Source organism: Malus sylvestris, chromosome 10 (assembly GCF_916048215.2).
Source record: "Malus sylvestris chromosome 10, drMalSylv7.2, whole genome shotgun sequence".
Lineage (NCBI taxonomy): Eukaryota > Viridiplantae > Streptophyta > Magnoliopsida > Rosales > Rosaceae > Malus > Malus sylvestris.
This window is the reverse complement of record NC_062269.1, coordinates 21,743,694-21,758,184: the sequence shown is the minus strand read 5'-3', so window position 1 is coordinate 21,758,184 and position 14,491 is coordinate 21,743,694. Positions and strand designations below refer to the sequence as shown.

The window sequence follows — 14,491 nt, the reverse complement described above, 5'->3', positions numbered from 1 at the left end:
TAACCATGCTAAAATTCTTGCTTTACACAAAGCAACTTAGGAATGTTTTTTGTTGAAAGCACTTGTGGGCCTTATTTGAAGCTTCTGCAATCCTTACCCCATCATGGATGTCTCGACGATGATCTATGAAGACAACGCACTATGCATTGAACAGCTCAAGAAGAGTTACAACAAAGGAGACAACACTAAGCATATTACGCCGAAGTTCTTCTTCTCACATTAACAACAAGAGCATCAGAAGATTGAAGTCATGCAAATCCGTTCACAAGAAAATCTAGCCGACCTCTTCACCAAATCACTATCGAAGACGACGTTTTAGAAGCTTGTTCATGGAATTGGTATGCGTAAATTTTTTGAGTTGTGACATTGCTAGTTCTCTTTAGAATTGTGTCAGACTCAAGGGGAGTATCTTGAAGTATACATGCTTGATCTTAATGTACTTGTTTTCCCTACAATTATGAGCATTTTTCCCACTAGGTTTTTGCTACCTAACTAGATTTTAACGAGACACCCACATTGGGTTTATCATATCCCTGATGACGTCCCGTAGATGTTTCATTTGACTTTGCATTTCTCACGTATTTTTCCTTAGACTATGGGTTTGTCCCCACTTGGGTTTTTACTATAGCCATAGGGGTTTTTAGTGAGACTTACTTCCTTATGCAAGTTCCTACCTTATTAAGATTAGCGTGTTCCCATAATCAGTGCCAATGAGTCGACTTTCTCAACTTCTACATGATGTTGAATCTACCTTAAGTATTTACACACTCAAAGGGGAGTGTTGTAAACTTTCTAGTTTAAGTGTAATTGTGTAAATCCTAGATTAGTTTTTATTCTAGTTATTCTTTCCTATATGAACTTGTATTCCTTGGGGATGAAGGATTTCTTCTCCCTTTTATTACTGTTGATGCACAAAATCAGTGAAGACTTTGGAACAACAAAAAGTGTCAAGTTTGTGACATTCGCTAGATTGTTCCGGTCACTAGTGTGGATAAGTATGTAAATGGATAGAGACAGGGAAGCAAACACAAGATGTACGTAGTTCACCCAGATTGGCTACGTCCACGGAGTAGAGGAGTTCTCATTAATTATGAGGGGTTTACACAAGTACATAGGTTCAAGCTCTCCTTTAGTGAGTACTAGTGAATGATTTAGTACAAATGACATTAGGAAATATTGTGGGAGAATGATCTCCTTTTATAGATGAGAGTTTCTAGCTTTGTTCTAATATTGACACGTGTCGTGTTGTGATTGGCTTCTGATGTTGACACGTGTCGCACTATGATTGGCTTATGATGTCGACACGTGTTGCGTTGTGATTGGCCTCCTGGTTGGAGGGAAAATCTTATGGGTTCTTGACGGTATAACGTTGACTAGTACTCTGTAGTTTCGGGATTGGTCAAGTATGGTACAAACAATTACTATAAATAAATGCACTATGTAAGGGGAATAACACACACATTCCTCCACACAACCCTACATACATTTCTCTCTATATATATTCTCTCTCTGTGTCACCAGCCCCCTTCCCTTATTAGTTAAATATAGGCCATAACATATATGAATATATATGACCTGGTGCTGCTGCGATCCGCAGCATGTGTGTGGCAACATATGTATAGAAAGGTTGGATTTAATTCAACCTTGTACCTTTTGGTTGAACTGCAACTTTTGGTTAAAAGACATGATGCTTACTTAAATTGTATAAGTAGAGTTTAAAGATGTAATTAGTCAATATTTAGTTTCTGAAAATTCCAAATAGAATACATGTCTTTTGAGTTAACACTATTAAGAAGGGTTGTATATCTTCAACTAAAATTAAATGACTCGATGAACGTGTGCTTTAATGTCTATAAATACCTATTGTGGCATAATGTTTCACACACAATTTCAGAAATTTGTTTCTACATTCCTTGCTCTCTTCTCTCTCCATCACATTCATACAATTTCTTTCTAGTTATTTCTAAGGGAATATAATTCGGTTTTGCTAATCAAATATTCTATACTTTGTTGTATCCTGGAAGTGATTTGCCAAGAACCCTTTAGCAAACTCATTCAAGTGGGGGCAAATAACACTCTAAAGAAACGATTCAAGTCATACCTCAAAGTCATCCTTCGGAGTATTCTCTATATTTCTACATTTACTCTAACACCAAGAACCTATGTCTTCGATTCGAGAGGACGTGGGAGGTGAGCAAGAGTGAGAACGGGAAGAAAAAGATTTTCAAGAAAGGTGGGAGGGGAGCAAGAGTGTGAACATGAAGATGAAGATTTCATTGTTTGAGAGTGGTTATGGATAGGGATGGCAACGAGGTGTATTGGGTTTAGATGTGTCATCCCCATTCCCAAACCCATTTATTTTCCCCGAACCCGAACTCGTAGAAATCCCGAACGAGTTTTCCTCATAACCAAACCCGTTGGGTGACGGATTTATGATTGGGGAATGGTTTTCCCCATTATGATATTTATATATTTATTTATATTATTAACTTGTACAAGTTTTAAAAAACTAGCATTCGTCATCAATGTTGGGCGCATTGCACCCTCTGAGCACCACCAGGCAAGTCATCGTCCTCATCATGGGCCTCATGTTGAGCCTGTTGCTACTTCCTCCTCATATCCTCCTCCATGTTCACATCATGCAGAGTCGTCTCCTCACACTTGTCCACCTCCATATCTGTGCAGCTTCAATGCATGATTATTAACAACCTCTTTTCATATAATAAATATTTATAGTTTTTTATTAATAGATGAAATGGTTCAGTTTTGTGTATAGGTTTGGGGCGAATACCCCAATAACCATAACCGAACCTAAAACCGAAAAATTTACCCGACGGTTACCCATAACCGTAATATACTCGAAATTTTATGCTCGAAACCGAACCATTCAGATCGATTACTTGCGGGGATCGGATTTGACGGGTTAAATTGCCATCCTTAGTTATGGAGTTCTTTGCTTGAGGGATGAGGAAATGGAGTGTATTGTGTTGTCTTTTATAGACACAAAATCAAAGGACAACCACATATTTTGTACCTATCCTAAGACTCAAAAATGCCGTTCAAAATTTGGCCCACTTTGGATTTCCCGGCTAGGCAAAATTTTGAAAGTTTACTATTTCAAATTGTCATATGCACATGATATTTACAATTGCTCCAGAAATTCCAAATTAATTATCATAGTACAAGGCTTTTAAATTGGAGTGAGTAAACTTTTGATATTTTGTTATGTTCTTTTAGCATAACTGAAAGCATACAATGGATTTTACACTAAATGGTGAACAAGAGTGAAATTGAAGTATAACTCGTTTGGAAATGCTTTTAAAATGACTTAAATCGCTTTTAGAGAAAATGATTGGGTTCCAAGAGTACTTGAAGTGCTTTCCTACAAAAACAAGTTATGTACTTCTTGTAGGCATGGCTTTAAGTGTTTTTTTAAGGATTCACTTGCATTTTAATTATGGATTAGTTTCAAAAATATTTTCAGCAAAAACACTTACATCTGTTTTAAAAGTACTTCCAATTGAGCCTGTAGTCATTAATCCCATGACATTACTTCAAGCCCCATGGCTCTGAAAAATTAAGAAGAAAGAGAAGATTAATTTTTTCTTATCTTGGAGAAGTAAAGCAACGAAACACAATTATTTGCACGGGCAAGCAAAGAAGATTGCTAGGGGAGAGGGAACAAATATCCTTTGGCTTTCTTTCTTTCTTTCTTGTAGGAATTTTAATTTACCTCCAAGTTTATTTAATACCCTGCTTAAGGTAGGCTTAAATAAATTTTGGTGGTGATTAAAATCCATTTCCTAGAAGAATTTAAATTCCAAGTCAAAGTGAGAATCTACCTCAAATTGTGTAGCTTTGGATTTCTACACCTCCAACCCTTTCCTGCGAGCAGCCCAGTAGATGTGGGGGCATTTGTGGGGCTAAAAATAATCCCAAAAATCATGGAGCTGACACATAGATTATTTCTCAAGAAGGACAAGAATGCCCATATTAAATGAGCAGGTAGAAAAAGTCAAAGGTATTTATAATAGAATAATTTCTTATTCTTGTCATTAATACATTCCTCCAACATATTTATTTACACAAATATCTTGGAATATTCCAACTTAAACACAACCCAGGGCCGGCCATCCCTAAACCCTAGAAAGCCGTCCCACTTTCTCCTTTTCTTCTATAAATATCCACTTTATCTCTAAAATTCAGGAGATTTTTTTGCTACCCCCTAACACATTCTTTTTAGAATTCTAACTTTGGCATCAAAGATTCTTTGGCCAATGCCCCCCCCCCAAATTCATCATGGGCGCGTGAGGTTTTTGACCTTAATCTTAGGTGTTACTATTTTGCAGATACATTTTCGTTAAAGGAAGAAAATGCAGAAATTTGCATCCACACCAAGAATCGATCATTGCATCAATAGTTCAATGGGGGATGATAGCTAAATACGCCTCTTTGAAAAGGACAATAGTAAGGTGTCATCAAATCCCAGAGGAGAAGAAAATGAATTGAATCTAGCATTGCCCCCTTCTTAAGTTTGTAGACAACACTTTCAAATCATCCTACCTCCTGATATCACTTGTATCAATAGTTCAATGGGGGATGATAGCTAAATACGCCTCTTTGAAAAGGACAATAGTAAGGTGTCATCAAATCCCAGAGGAGAAGAAAATGAATTGAATCTAGCATTGCCCCCTTCTTAAGTTTGTAGACAACACTTTCAAATCATCCTACCTCCTGATATCACTTGTATTAAAAAAAATAATGTATTAAGTGGTAAATACACACAACTAACGTCTAATGAAACGAAAAATTTAGTTGTTAAAAATTTTGATTACTAAGATGTTACGTTGAGCCATGATTAACTTGTATGCGATATACAATACATAAAACTTGAATTCCCACAACTGTAATCCCAAAAGGAATCACAACAGAATAGTGAATATTTACTATGAAACACATGAAAAGTAACACTGTAACAGAAGCCATATGCATACGAAAATCTACAAAAACAAATGGGATATTACAATTTAAAGAAATAAAATCCAAACAAGTCAAATATTAACTCATAAATAAACAAGTGTTCCACTTTCTTAGCTATCTTTCTGATCTTTGCTTCTCTTTTTCTTCAAGGCTTGAACTTTTGAAGGCTTAATTTATTTTGATCTTAATTTCCTTCATGCTTTCACTTCACCACCCAACAATATTCATGCTCCTACTTATAACTGGAAATGGTATATGGTACTTTAATAACCTAAGGATATTGAGGAACCAAAGGTGGCATGGGTGGGAACTTGCCATCCTTTGGGTGGGGGAAGTAATATTTTGGGTGGAGTGGTGGGATTGGTGGCTTCTTAAAGAATGGGTGAGGAATCTTTGGCAATGGAGGGAGAGGCTTAAAGAATGGATGAGGAATCTTTGGCAGTGGAGGGTGAGGCTTAAAGAATGGATGTGGCTTTGGCTTTGGCTTAAAGAATGGATGTGGCTTTGGCTTTGGCTTAAAGAATGGGACTGGTGGTGGAAATGGCTTTGTGTATATGGGAATTGGTGGGGGAAGAGGCTTTTTGTATACTGGGACTAGTGGGGGAAGTGGCTTTTTGTATATTGGGACTGGTGGTGGAAGTGGCTTCTTGTATACTGGGACTGGTGGTGGAAGAGGCTTCTTGTATACTGGGATTGGTGGTGGAAGAGGCTTCTTGTATATTGGGACTGGTGGTGGAAGAGGCTTCTTGTATACTGGGATTGGTGGTGGAAGAGGCTTCTTGTACACTGGGATGTGGGGAGGGAGAGGTTTCTTGTAGATTGGCACTGGTGGAGGAAGAGGCTTCTTGAAGATTGGTACTTTTGGAGGGAAGACCTTAGGTGGGAATGGAGGAAAAACCTTAGGAGGGAATGGGAATGGGTGTCCCAAAATTGGGTGAGATTTAGGGAAAGTTGGCAACTTAGGCAAATGTGGCAATTTGGAAAAAAGTGGGTGCTTCTTGTGAGGCCAAAAGAAGGCGGAAGTGCAAGTCACAGGTGAAAATTTGAGCTTTCCACCAACCACTCCAAAGGTTTGTGTCCCATCACTTGCCTTAGACTTGAAGACTATTTTTGTGGATTTTAGGCCGTCATGGGCAGCACAAGGGACAGCTGATGCACTGTGGAGTTGGGCATAACAGTCCTCTTTTAGTTGGTTTTCTTCTTTTAGAATCTCTTTAGGGAGTGAGACTTTGAACTCTCCATGTTCATTGAGCTCCCCAACTCCTCTTGTCTTGAAGTGTCCATTTTCTGGCTTGCAATCAATTGTTACACGAAGACCTACAAAATTGTAGCCAGGTTTGATAACAGTTTACGTCGAGAATAAAAACCTAATTGGTGTATTTGTTTGTGAGAGGGAGAGGGGAAGAATTAAGTGTTATACTAGAGAAGTTATCAGGGCCGGTTTAGAGATTTTTGAGGCCCGGGGCGATGCTAAAAAATGTGCCCTTATTTTATATAAGAATTTTTTTTTTCACACATAAGACATTGATAAAATTATACTTACTCTTTGTTGAAGATTAGACTTGAATTGGAATACATGTTTAAAAATAACAACCCACATAACTACTAGCTACTAATTAAAAATAAATTAACAACCAAACAAAAATTCGTAAAAATTGAAAAGAATAAACCTCTCGTTAATTTTAAACAACAAAAATCATTGATTCTAATTAAACTTCTTGATCATTTAGTCAAATTTTATATATTTATACTCTTATGAAAAGAAATTTGTAAAAATTGAAAAGTAGATAAGCACACATGATGTTTTGAACCCAATACCTCCTCATTAATTTCAAACAATAAAACCACAAGTTCTAGTTAAAATTCTTTGTCATTGATCCAAATTTAATAAATTTATACTCTTATAAAAACATATATAAATATAATGTCCTAATAATTTTGGTATCCCCAATTATTTTGGGTCCCAGACGGTCACCCTGCCCGCACTGGGCCTGGGCCGGCCGGTCCTGGAAGCTATATAATTCCGTAGGCGAAAGAGGAAATAAAACTTCACTGAAACTGTTTTCCAAATATAGTCAGTTTTCTGTCCACTTTTGAGTTCATGCAATATTGCAACACAGTAATATGCATGGCAATGCATAAATACCTAAAATATGAGCAGCTTAGACAGAAAAATGCAACCAGCAATTATGTTACCTGAAAAGGCACGGCTAGTCTTAATGCTATTCTGATCACAGTCAGTACATTCTCCAACACCAAGTACCTCAACTGTCTGTTCAGCGTAGCAAAAGCTCACAAAAAGCACACAAAGCCAGAAGCACTTCTGGAAGATCTTCATTGGGAACCGCACCCCAACGAAGACAAAAAAGCTTAATCTATGGTGGTTATATGCACTAGTATTACACAGCTTAAGTTTAAGCTTCTTGTATTACACAGCTTACAAGGCATACATTATATAGTGCTTATAAGCACTTCGATCTAAAAGCACACCGCACTGAAATTTAAGGGCTTCACATGAGGTTAGGGACCCTTCCCTTTAGGGTTAGACCTTGCGTTTAGGGGACAAGAAAAGGACCGTACGTAACGCGCGCACTGACTTCATCCTCCTTATCACAATATCGTCCCTTCAATGATCTCCCAACTGCACAGCTTAATGCGTGTTGGTGTACTTATCTGTCTAAACCTACTTACTCGGCTCCCATTAATACCTTGCTTTTTACACAAAAACCATGCTTAATTTACCAAACTAATCTCTGTTATACAATCACTATATGCCCATACAAATTTAAACTATACGAGAATGAGTTGACAATATTTATCAAGTTTACACTGTTTGACACGTGCATGACTATTTATGCACATATATGGGAATAACCGAACTTGTGGAATGAGAGTGGCAGACATATATAGGTGCAACCTCACCTTGCGGTTGAAAACAACCAAAGAAAGCATGGAGAACTAGAATTGAACTCGAACAAGAATGAGAGGGGCAAACATATAGGTGCAACCTCATCTTGTACTGAAAACAACCAAAGAAGCATGGGAAATGAAAATTGAACTCGATACCATTTGAAAACAAAGCTTTGATAATTCAAAAAGTCGGGTCATCAAGACACTACTAATCACATCGATAATATCTCAACTTAATTATGTACACAACCTTGCATGTGTTTTGTTTTATCACAAAGTTGTTGGATATTTATCGATAAATAATGCCAAATATATATACATAAACTATATGCTTATAAACAATAAATTGCAACTAAGTATATTTACATAATATGAACGAAATTAATATTAAACAAATACTATAATGATCGAGGCTTACGTACCATAATGTCCTTGATAAAACAGAATTTTGTCCCTACTTTGTGCTTATAGTTTAATAAAACGTCTGCTTCACCAAGATTCAACGATATAAGTCAAGATTCCAACATTGAAAAACTTGACTTCTGACGAATATCTTTGTGGTTCTCTTAGTAAGAAAGGTTTTGGGATTTTAGTAGGAGAGATGTGTGTTTTTTCTATCTTCTAAATGCAATGCACATGGATGTATATATAATGTATATGCATGTCCACACCAAGTATGAATTTAGAATGAATCTTCTGGGAGGTATTTGATGAGTCTGTTGATTTACAAATAAATAATTAAATCCAAAATTAAAAAAATAATTGATTCTTGGATTTAATATTAGAGTTTGAACTAAATAGCCCCAAGGTCCATTTTTTGATAATCAAATATATATTAATAATTAATCACAACCCAAAGCCCAAACTCAAGGTTTAAGCTAAATTTTGCTCTTCATGGTCTTTCTAATCACTTGGTAGAGAGACAAAGTGCTAAGTGTAAGAAACATTTTGGTGGTGACCAATATGGGACAATGAGATTGTAGACATCGAAATTTCGGTAAATAAATGTTGACCAATAAATCAAAGTGTCAACGCTCATGTATTACATAAATTTTACACGTAGCATGTGACTCAACGAAAATTGAAATGAGTTGGAAAAGTCATCAAATAAGACACGTGTCAACACCTGGCAGAAACGACTTATTTCATCTGGGATATTATATTCAAAATTAGGCCTTGGAAAATTCTATAAATACAAGCCCATTTCATTCATTTGGAAGGGGAATTCATATTAAACTCTTGAAGCTCTGAAGCTCTGAAACTCCGAAGCTCTCAAGCATCCAGGTTCCCGAAGAATCAAGAAAGCGTTCTTCGTTCATCGTTCATCCTAAAATCAAGCCTCGACGGCCCTTGGATCAACAATCATCCACCAATTCAAGATCAAGCCCCGACGGCCCTTGAAGAAAGCACTATCGTTCATCATCCGTTCATCCAAGATCAAGCCCCAACGGCCCTTTGGATCAACAACGTTGACAAATCCACACACATCCAACCGTTCTTCAAGATTAAGCCCAAAAGACCTTGAAGATCTGTTCATCACTGTTTCTTCAAGATCAAGCCCAAAAGCCCTTGAAGATCCGCTCATCACCATTATTCAAGATCAAGCCTCAAACGGCCCTTGAAGAAACATTCATCCTCAAGATCAAGCCCCAACGGCTCCTTGAAGATCCGCTCAAATCCACCTTCAAAGATCAAGCCCACGGCCCTTTGAAGAAACTTCCAAACAGTTCATCCAAGATCAAGCCCCGACGGCCCTTGGATCAGCAAAATATCCACAAATCAACACCTTACGGAGATCGAATCAGAGGATCAAAATAGAGAGAGATTGGAACCAAAATCATTAGGCAAAACTCTTGAAGCTCTGAAGCTCTGAAACTCCGAAGCTCTCAAGCATCCAGGTTCCCGAAGAATCAAGAAAGCGTTCTTCGTTCATCGTTCATCCTAAAATCAAGCCCCAACGGCCCTTTGGATCAACAATCATCCACCAATTCAAGATCAAGCCCCGACGGCCCTTGAAGAAAGTGTTCTTCGTTCATTGTTCTTCCAAGATCAAGCCCCGACGGCCCTTGGATCAACCATCCACCAATTCAAGATCAAGCCCCGACGGCCCTTGAAGAAAGCACCATCGTTCATCATCCGTTCATCCAAGATCAAGCCCCAACGGCCCTTTGGATCAACAACGTCGACAAATCCACACATCCAACCGTTCTTCAAGATCAAGCCCAAAAGCCCTTGAAGATCCGTTCATCACTGTTCTTCAAGATCAAGCCCAAAAGCCCTTGAAGATCCGTTCAACTGTTCTTCAAAGATCAAGCCCAAAAGCCCCTTTGAAGATCCGCTCAAATCCACCTTCAAGATCAAGTCCACGGCCCTTGAAGAACGTTCATCCTTAGATCAAGCCCAACGGCCCTTTGGATCAATCACACATCCACAAATACACACTTTACGGAGATCGAATCAGAGGATCAAAATAGAGAGAGATTGTAACCCAAAATCATCAAATACTTAATATTTGTTTGTGCGCGTTGTTCTTGTCTCTTTCGTTTCAGGAATTTTCCGTGTTCACAGAGATATAATGAGATTTTAACTCGAAACTCCAACAAAAAACCTCGTGCAATTAAGAGTAAAATCATTCATTATAAATTGTAATTTATTCTATTAAATTTCCGATACGGATACTAGGATAGATTGTATTCTTCTACATGGCACACCCTTTCCTCATGAGCCGATTTTGCAAGTTACGCGTACGCTTAACAATTTGGCGATGGTAACATATGATCATATGAGCCCACATTTAATTTCTCTTATTGACTTGGTGGTTTAATTTGTCACAGTTGAGAGATTAAAAGAAGAAACAAATGGTAGCATTTGCATAATATATGTGAGGCACATAGCTAATTCACGTGGTCATCATATCAACTAAAATATCAACCAATTGTCATAACAACCAAGGTCTCATCAAAAGTACAGGCTGTGTATTGAATGTGGACGCACACTCATCATATGCCTGTTTAATTACAATAGGAGGCTAGTAGTAGTGGAGTTCGAAATGCCTCCTCTCTTTTCCTTTTCAAATTTGAAATTGATTTAGAGAAAATTGGACTTGGTTTCTTTACTTGGGGTAATTAAACCTTTGATTCAATTGAAATTTCAGTTTCCCAATGAAATATTCATGAGTATTGGTCTCAAAACCCATCACAAAATGGAGTAGTGCTCCTTTTGGATAACGCCGTTAGAATTTCTAGTCGAAAGAAATGGTTATAAAGGACGAAAGTTAAACAAATTTAAGGACCAATACTTATGAATCTTTAATTTAAACTCCGATCAAAATTTGAAGACAATGTCTAACTCAATTTGTTTATTCATATGAGCATGGTGGAGTGGGTTCTAAAATTGTGGAATCATGTAGCATATGGAAAAAGTTTAAGTTGTTCAAATGACAGCAATCAGAGGCATGTTGATAGGTATTTTCAGGGCCGGCAATGAGAATTTGTATTTTTAGGCGAGTCTTTGATGTGTATATGTATAAAAAAAAATTCACCAAATGCATGAAATATGCTATTTCTAAATCAAATATCATTAAAATAAATATCAAAAGAAAAAAGATATACAAATATTATTTATATATTACACGTGTCGCGTTTTTACATCCAAATGTATTAATTAAGCCGGTAAAATCGTAAAAAACAATAAAACTTAATTGATGAATATAAGAAATTCTCTTATGCTTCTGAAATTTAGCATCACAAGTTCACAATTTTCAAATATACCTACATAAAGCCAAATTACAAACACAATAATAATAGGGTAGTGCTATCCACTCACCCATTTTTACTTATTACACACCCTTCTCAATTTTCGGCCGTTGGATCAAATGAATTGAAGAAATCAACAGCTTAACAAAGGTGTGTGGGAGGTAAAAATGGATGTGTGAATAGCACTATTCTAATAATATCAAACCATTGGTACGTTACAATATACCAAAGAAAAAATTCCAATAACTCAAAAAGAAAAAACTTAAAAAAAGATGAATTCTCTCTTCGATTGCCTTATTAGTTTGCAGTCAAGAGTCCAAGATTGAGATTTTGAGAAATTTCTCTATTTGATAAGGGAACCGATTAGAATAAACAAGGGTGTTTAGAATTTGGTGTTTGTTTGGAAAATGCGACAGAGGCCAAAGGGTTTAACTGTTTAGCGTTTATTGTCTAGGGAGTGCGACAAAAGAAGTAAACAGGTTTGTTTTTCACATCAATCAGAACATGTTTGAGTTGCTTGACGTTTCCCCTTTAACATACAAATTAAGTTTGCTATTTTATTTATTCAATTAATTATATAAATAACTAAATTTTATAAATGTTGGGCCGCTCATGCTAATGGGCTATTGTATTCAGATAAAGAGTCAAAATCTATAAACTTTTGATTTGATCAAACACGTAATATTAATTCATATATATATATATATATATATATATATATATATATCTACTAATTAATAAAACAATAAAAAAAAGGGTGAAAAAACAAATTTGTCTTCTATCACACAAAAAAAATGATGGGCAATAATGTAATTTCATAGGTCTAAATTTTACTGTTTTTTATTGAAGCCTCACCTATAGGTGATGTTAAAATAAAATAAAATATGTTCATACACACAAAGTGTGTAGGCAAATGCTAGTATATATAATAAAAACAAATTGAGGGTCCCTGCGGAGTGGAGGTTGGATGAGGATTCTCTCCCTTTTCCTTCCCTCCTACTTGAACGACTATGAATAAGTCACGTCAACATCTTATATTGATTTTTTTTATAAGGATAAAATGATAAAAAGAAAAGTATGAAAGGAGGAGAGGAAAGAAGATGGAAATAGGAGATAAGAGAATCCTACTCCTTGAAGAATGCCAACTCTGGCTGCCCACAGGGCCAACTCTGGGTATTTTTGTACACATACTCAAGCCCCTACAAAGAAACTTGCCAATATGGTATAAAAGAATTTCTCTATGATATTAAATAGACTACTCACTCTATTATATGAGGTTAGATATCATTCCACTTGTGGGCTCTAAGTCCTGTATCAAGTTGTAGGTACAAGGGGTAGTTATAGTGATAAAATTATTGGTATGACCGTATAAGTAACTAAGAGAGAAAAACTCTTGAAACTCCATATGGTAAATTGTTGTGACAATATTTTATTTATTATTTATTTCTTTAACGCTCCTGAATTTAAGGTCAAATTATATGTGGAATCATCTACATAGGATTTATCGGTAAACTATGCATATCAAGTAAGAACATGTTTACGTGCAGGGAATAAGAACATGAATCAATTCAACTTCATGTATTAACAAAAATGTAACCATGAGAATTATTTTCCTTCTTAACCTTTTTACAACACATAGAATCTGTTTGGACGCGATTTTGCACCTACTCTGCCCATATACTTTAAGTTGTTGGACGAGAGAAATTTTAAGGATCGGGATTGGTTTCTGTATAAAGGTTGAATCAATCGTATAATCAATCTAGGTTTCGATCCTAGTCGAAGACTACGAGACTTGGAAATGATAGAGTTTTCGCCAAGAATTCCGAGTATATTCAAAGAATATGCCAAGAAATTGGAATATTATCATAATTTTACAACTCAGCGGACTTGCCCATCACGAAATTCACCCTTGTAAATATGAAGTTTTGCAACGTACAGAGCCCTCTTCAACTCAGCACACAAACACAAACGCTCTAACAGAAACCTTTTCACACCTCTGAGAAAAATTCTAATTATCCTAACACCTCGACAACACACCCTCAGTTTGGATTAACAACATTGTATTGGTGACCAGCAACACATTTAGTTTGGATTAACACTACTAGAGCCATAAAATCAATCGATCGAGAAGTATCTTCAATTTTGATTAACAACACTACTTTAAGTTTGATTATCTATCCAAGTCTCAGTCGACGAGGAGTCTTCAATTATTTCGCCAAATGAGGTCACTTCATTCGCTTCTCAGTGAAGTGAGATGTCTATAATCATTACTCCCATGTGCAGTTCAAAGGTCACCATTCCGACAGTCGAATGACATTCACAATAAAGACACTCATTTCCTTTGAGTATCTTTACTCTTGCATCCTGATTCCAATTCGGCGCACCTATATTTCTACAAATAGAGTCGAAGATCTTGAACTTAATAGTGAATTGAATACCTTCTCTTCAGATTATAGAACCTAGCTGTTCAATGCAGAAGTCAGCAAGGTGTTCAACACCATACTACCACATCTATTCTACTCGCTCAACCAAGCTCAATCGCAAGTTGGCACGCATGCATTCACAAGAAAGATGTAATTAGCTCAGTAATTGCTCGATATGCATGCCACGTAAGTCTTGTAATTTTTAGGATCAAACATAATAAAAAAATGTGAATTTTCTTCAAATCCATAATCAAAAACCTAACATAAATTACTAGTTGATCTTATTCCCTTTCAATAAATATGCCCTAAATTGCTTTACGCCCATAAGCTCGAACCTACAACGTGAAAAGCTTCTACAGTTAACAAACTGAAGCTTTAGAGCATTTCTTTTTTATCTGGTTCTTACTAACTACTTGTGCAGCA

At 36.5% G+C, this 14,491-nt stretch overlaps 1 protein-coding gene across 1 annotated transcript; it reads right to left on the bottom strand.

Annotated features, from left to right (window-relative positions):
• Positions 1 to 4,895: 4,895 nt before the first annotated feature.
• LOC126587132 (proline-rich protein 4-like) lies at positions 4,896 to 7,438 on the bottom strand. Its single transcript, XM_050252109.1, has 2 exons — positions 7,177 to 7,438; positions 4,896 to 6,297 (listed from the first exon to the last, which is right to left on the bottom strand). Exons 1-2 carry the CDS (start codon positions 7,316 to 7,318, stop codon positions 5,252 to 5,254), a joined length of 1,188 nt encoding a protein of 395 aa, XP_050108066.1. The 5' UTR covers positions 7,319 to 7,438; the 3' UTR covers positions 4,896 to 5,251.
• Between the last annotated feature and the right edge of the window lie 7,053 nt (positions 7,439 to 14,491).

Excerpts from the sequence above, each read along its gene's own strand:
- LOC126587132 (XM_050252109.1), bottom strand. The coding sequence starts at position 7,318 with ATGAAGATCTTCCAGAAGTGCTTCTGGCTTTGTGTGCTTTTTGTGAGC. Across the intron at positions 6,298-7,176 it reads GACTAGCCGTGCCTTTTCAG|GTCTTCGTGTAACAATTGAT; the intron begins GTAACATAATTG and ends ACAATTTTGTAG.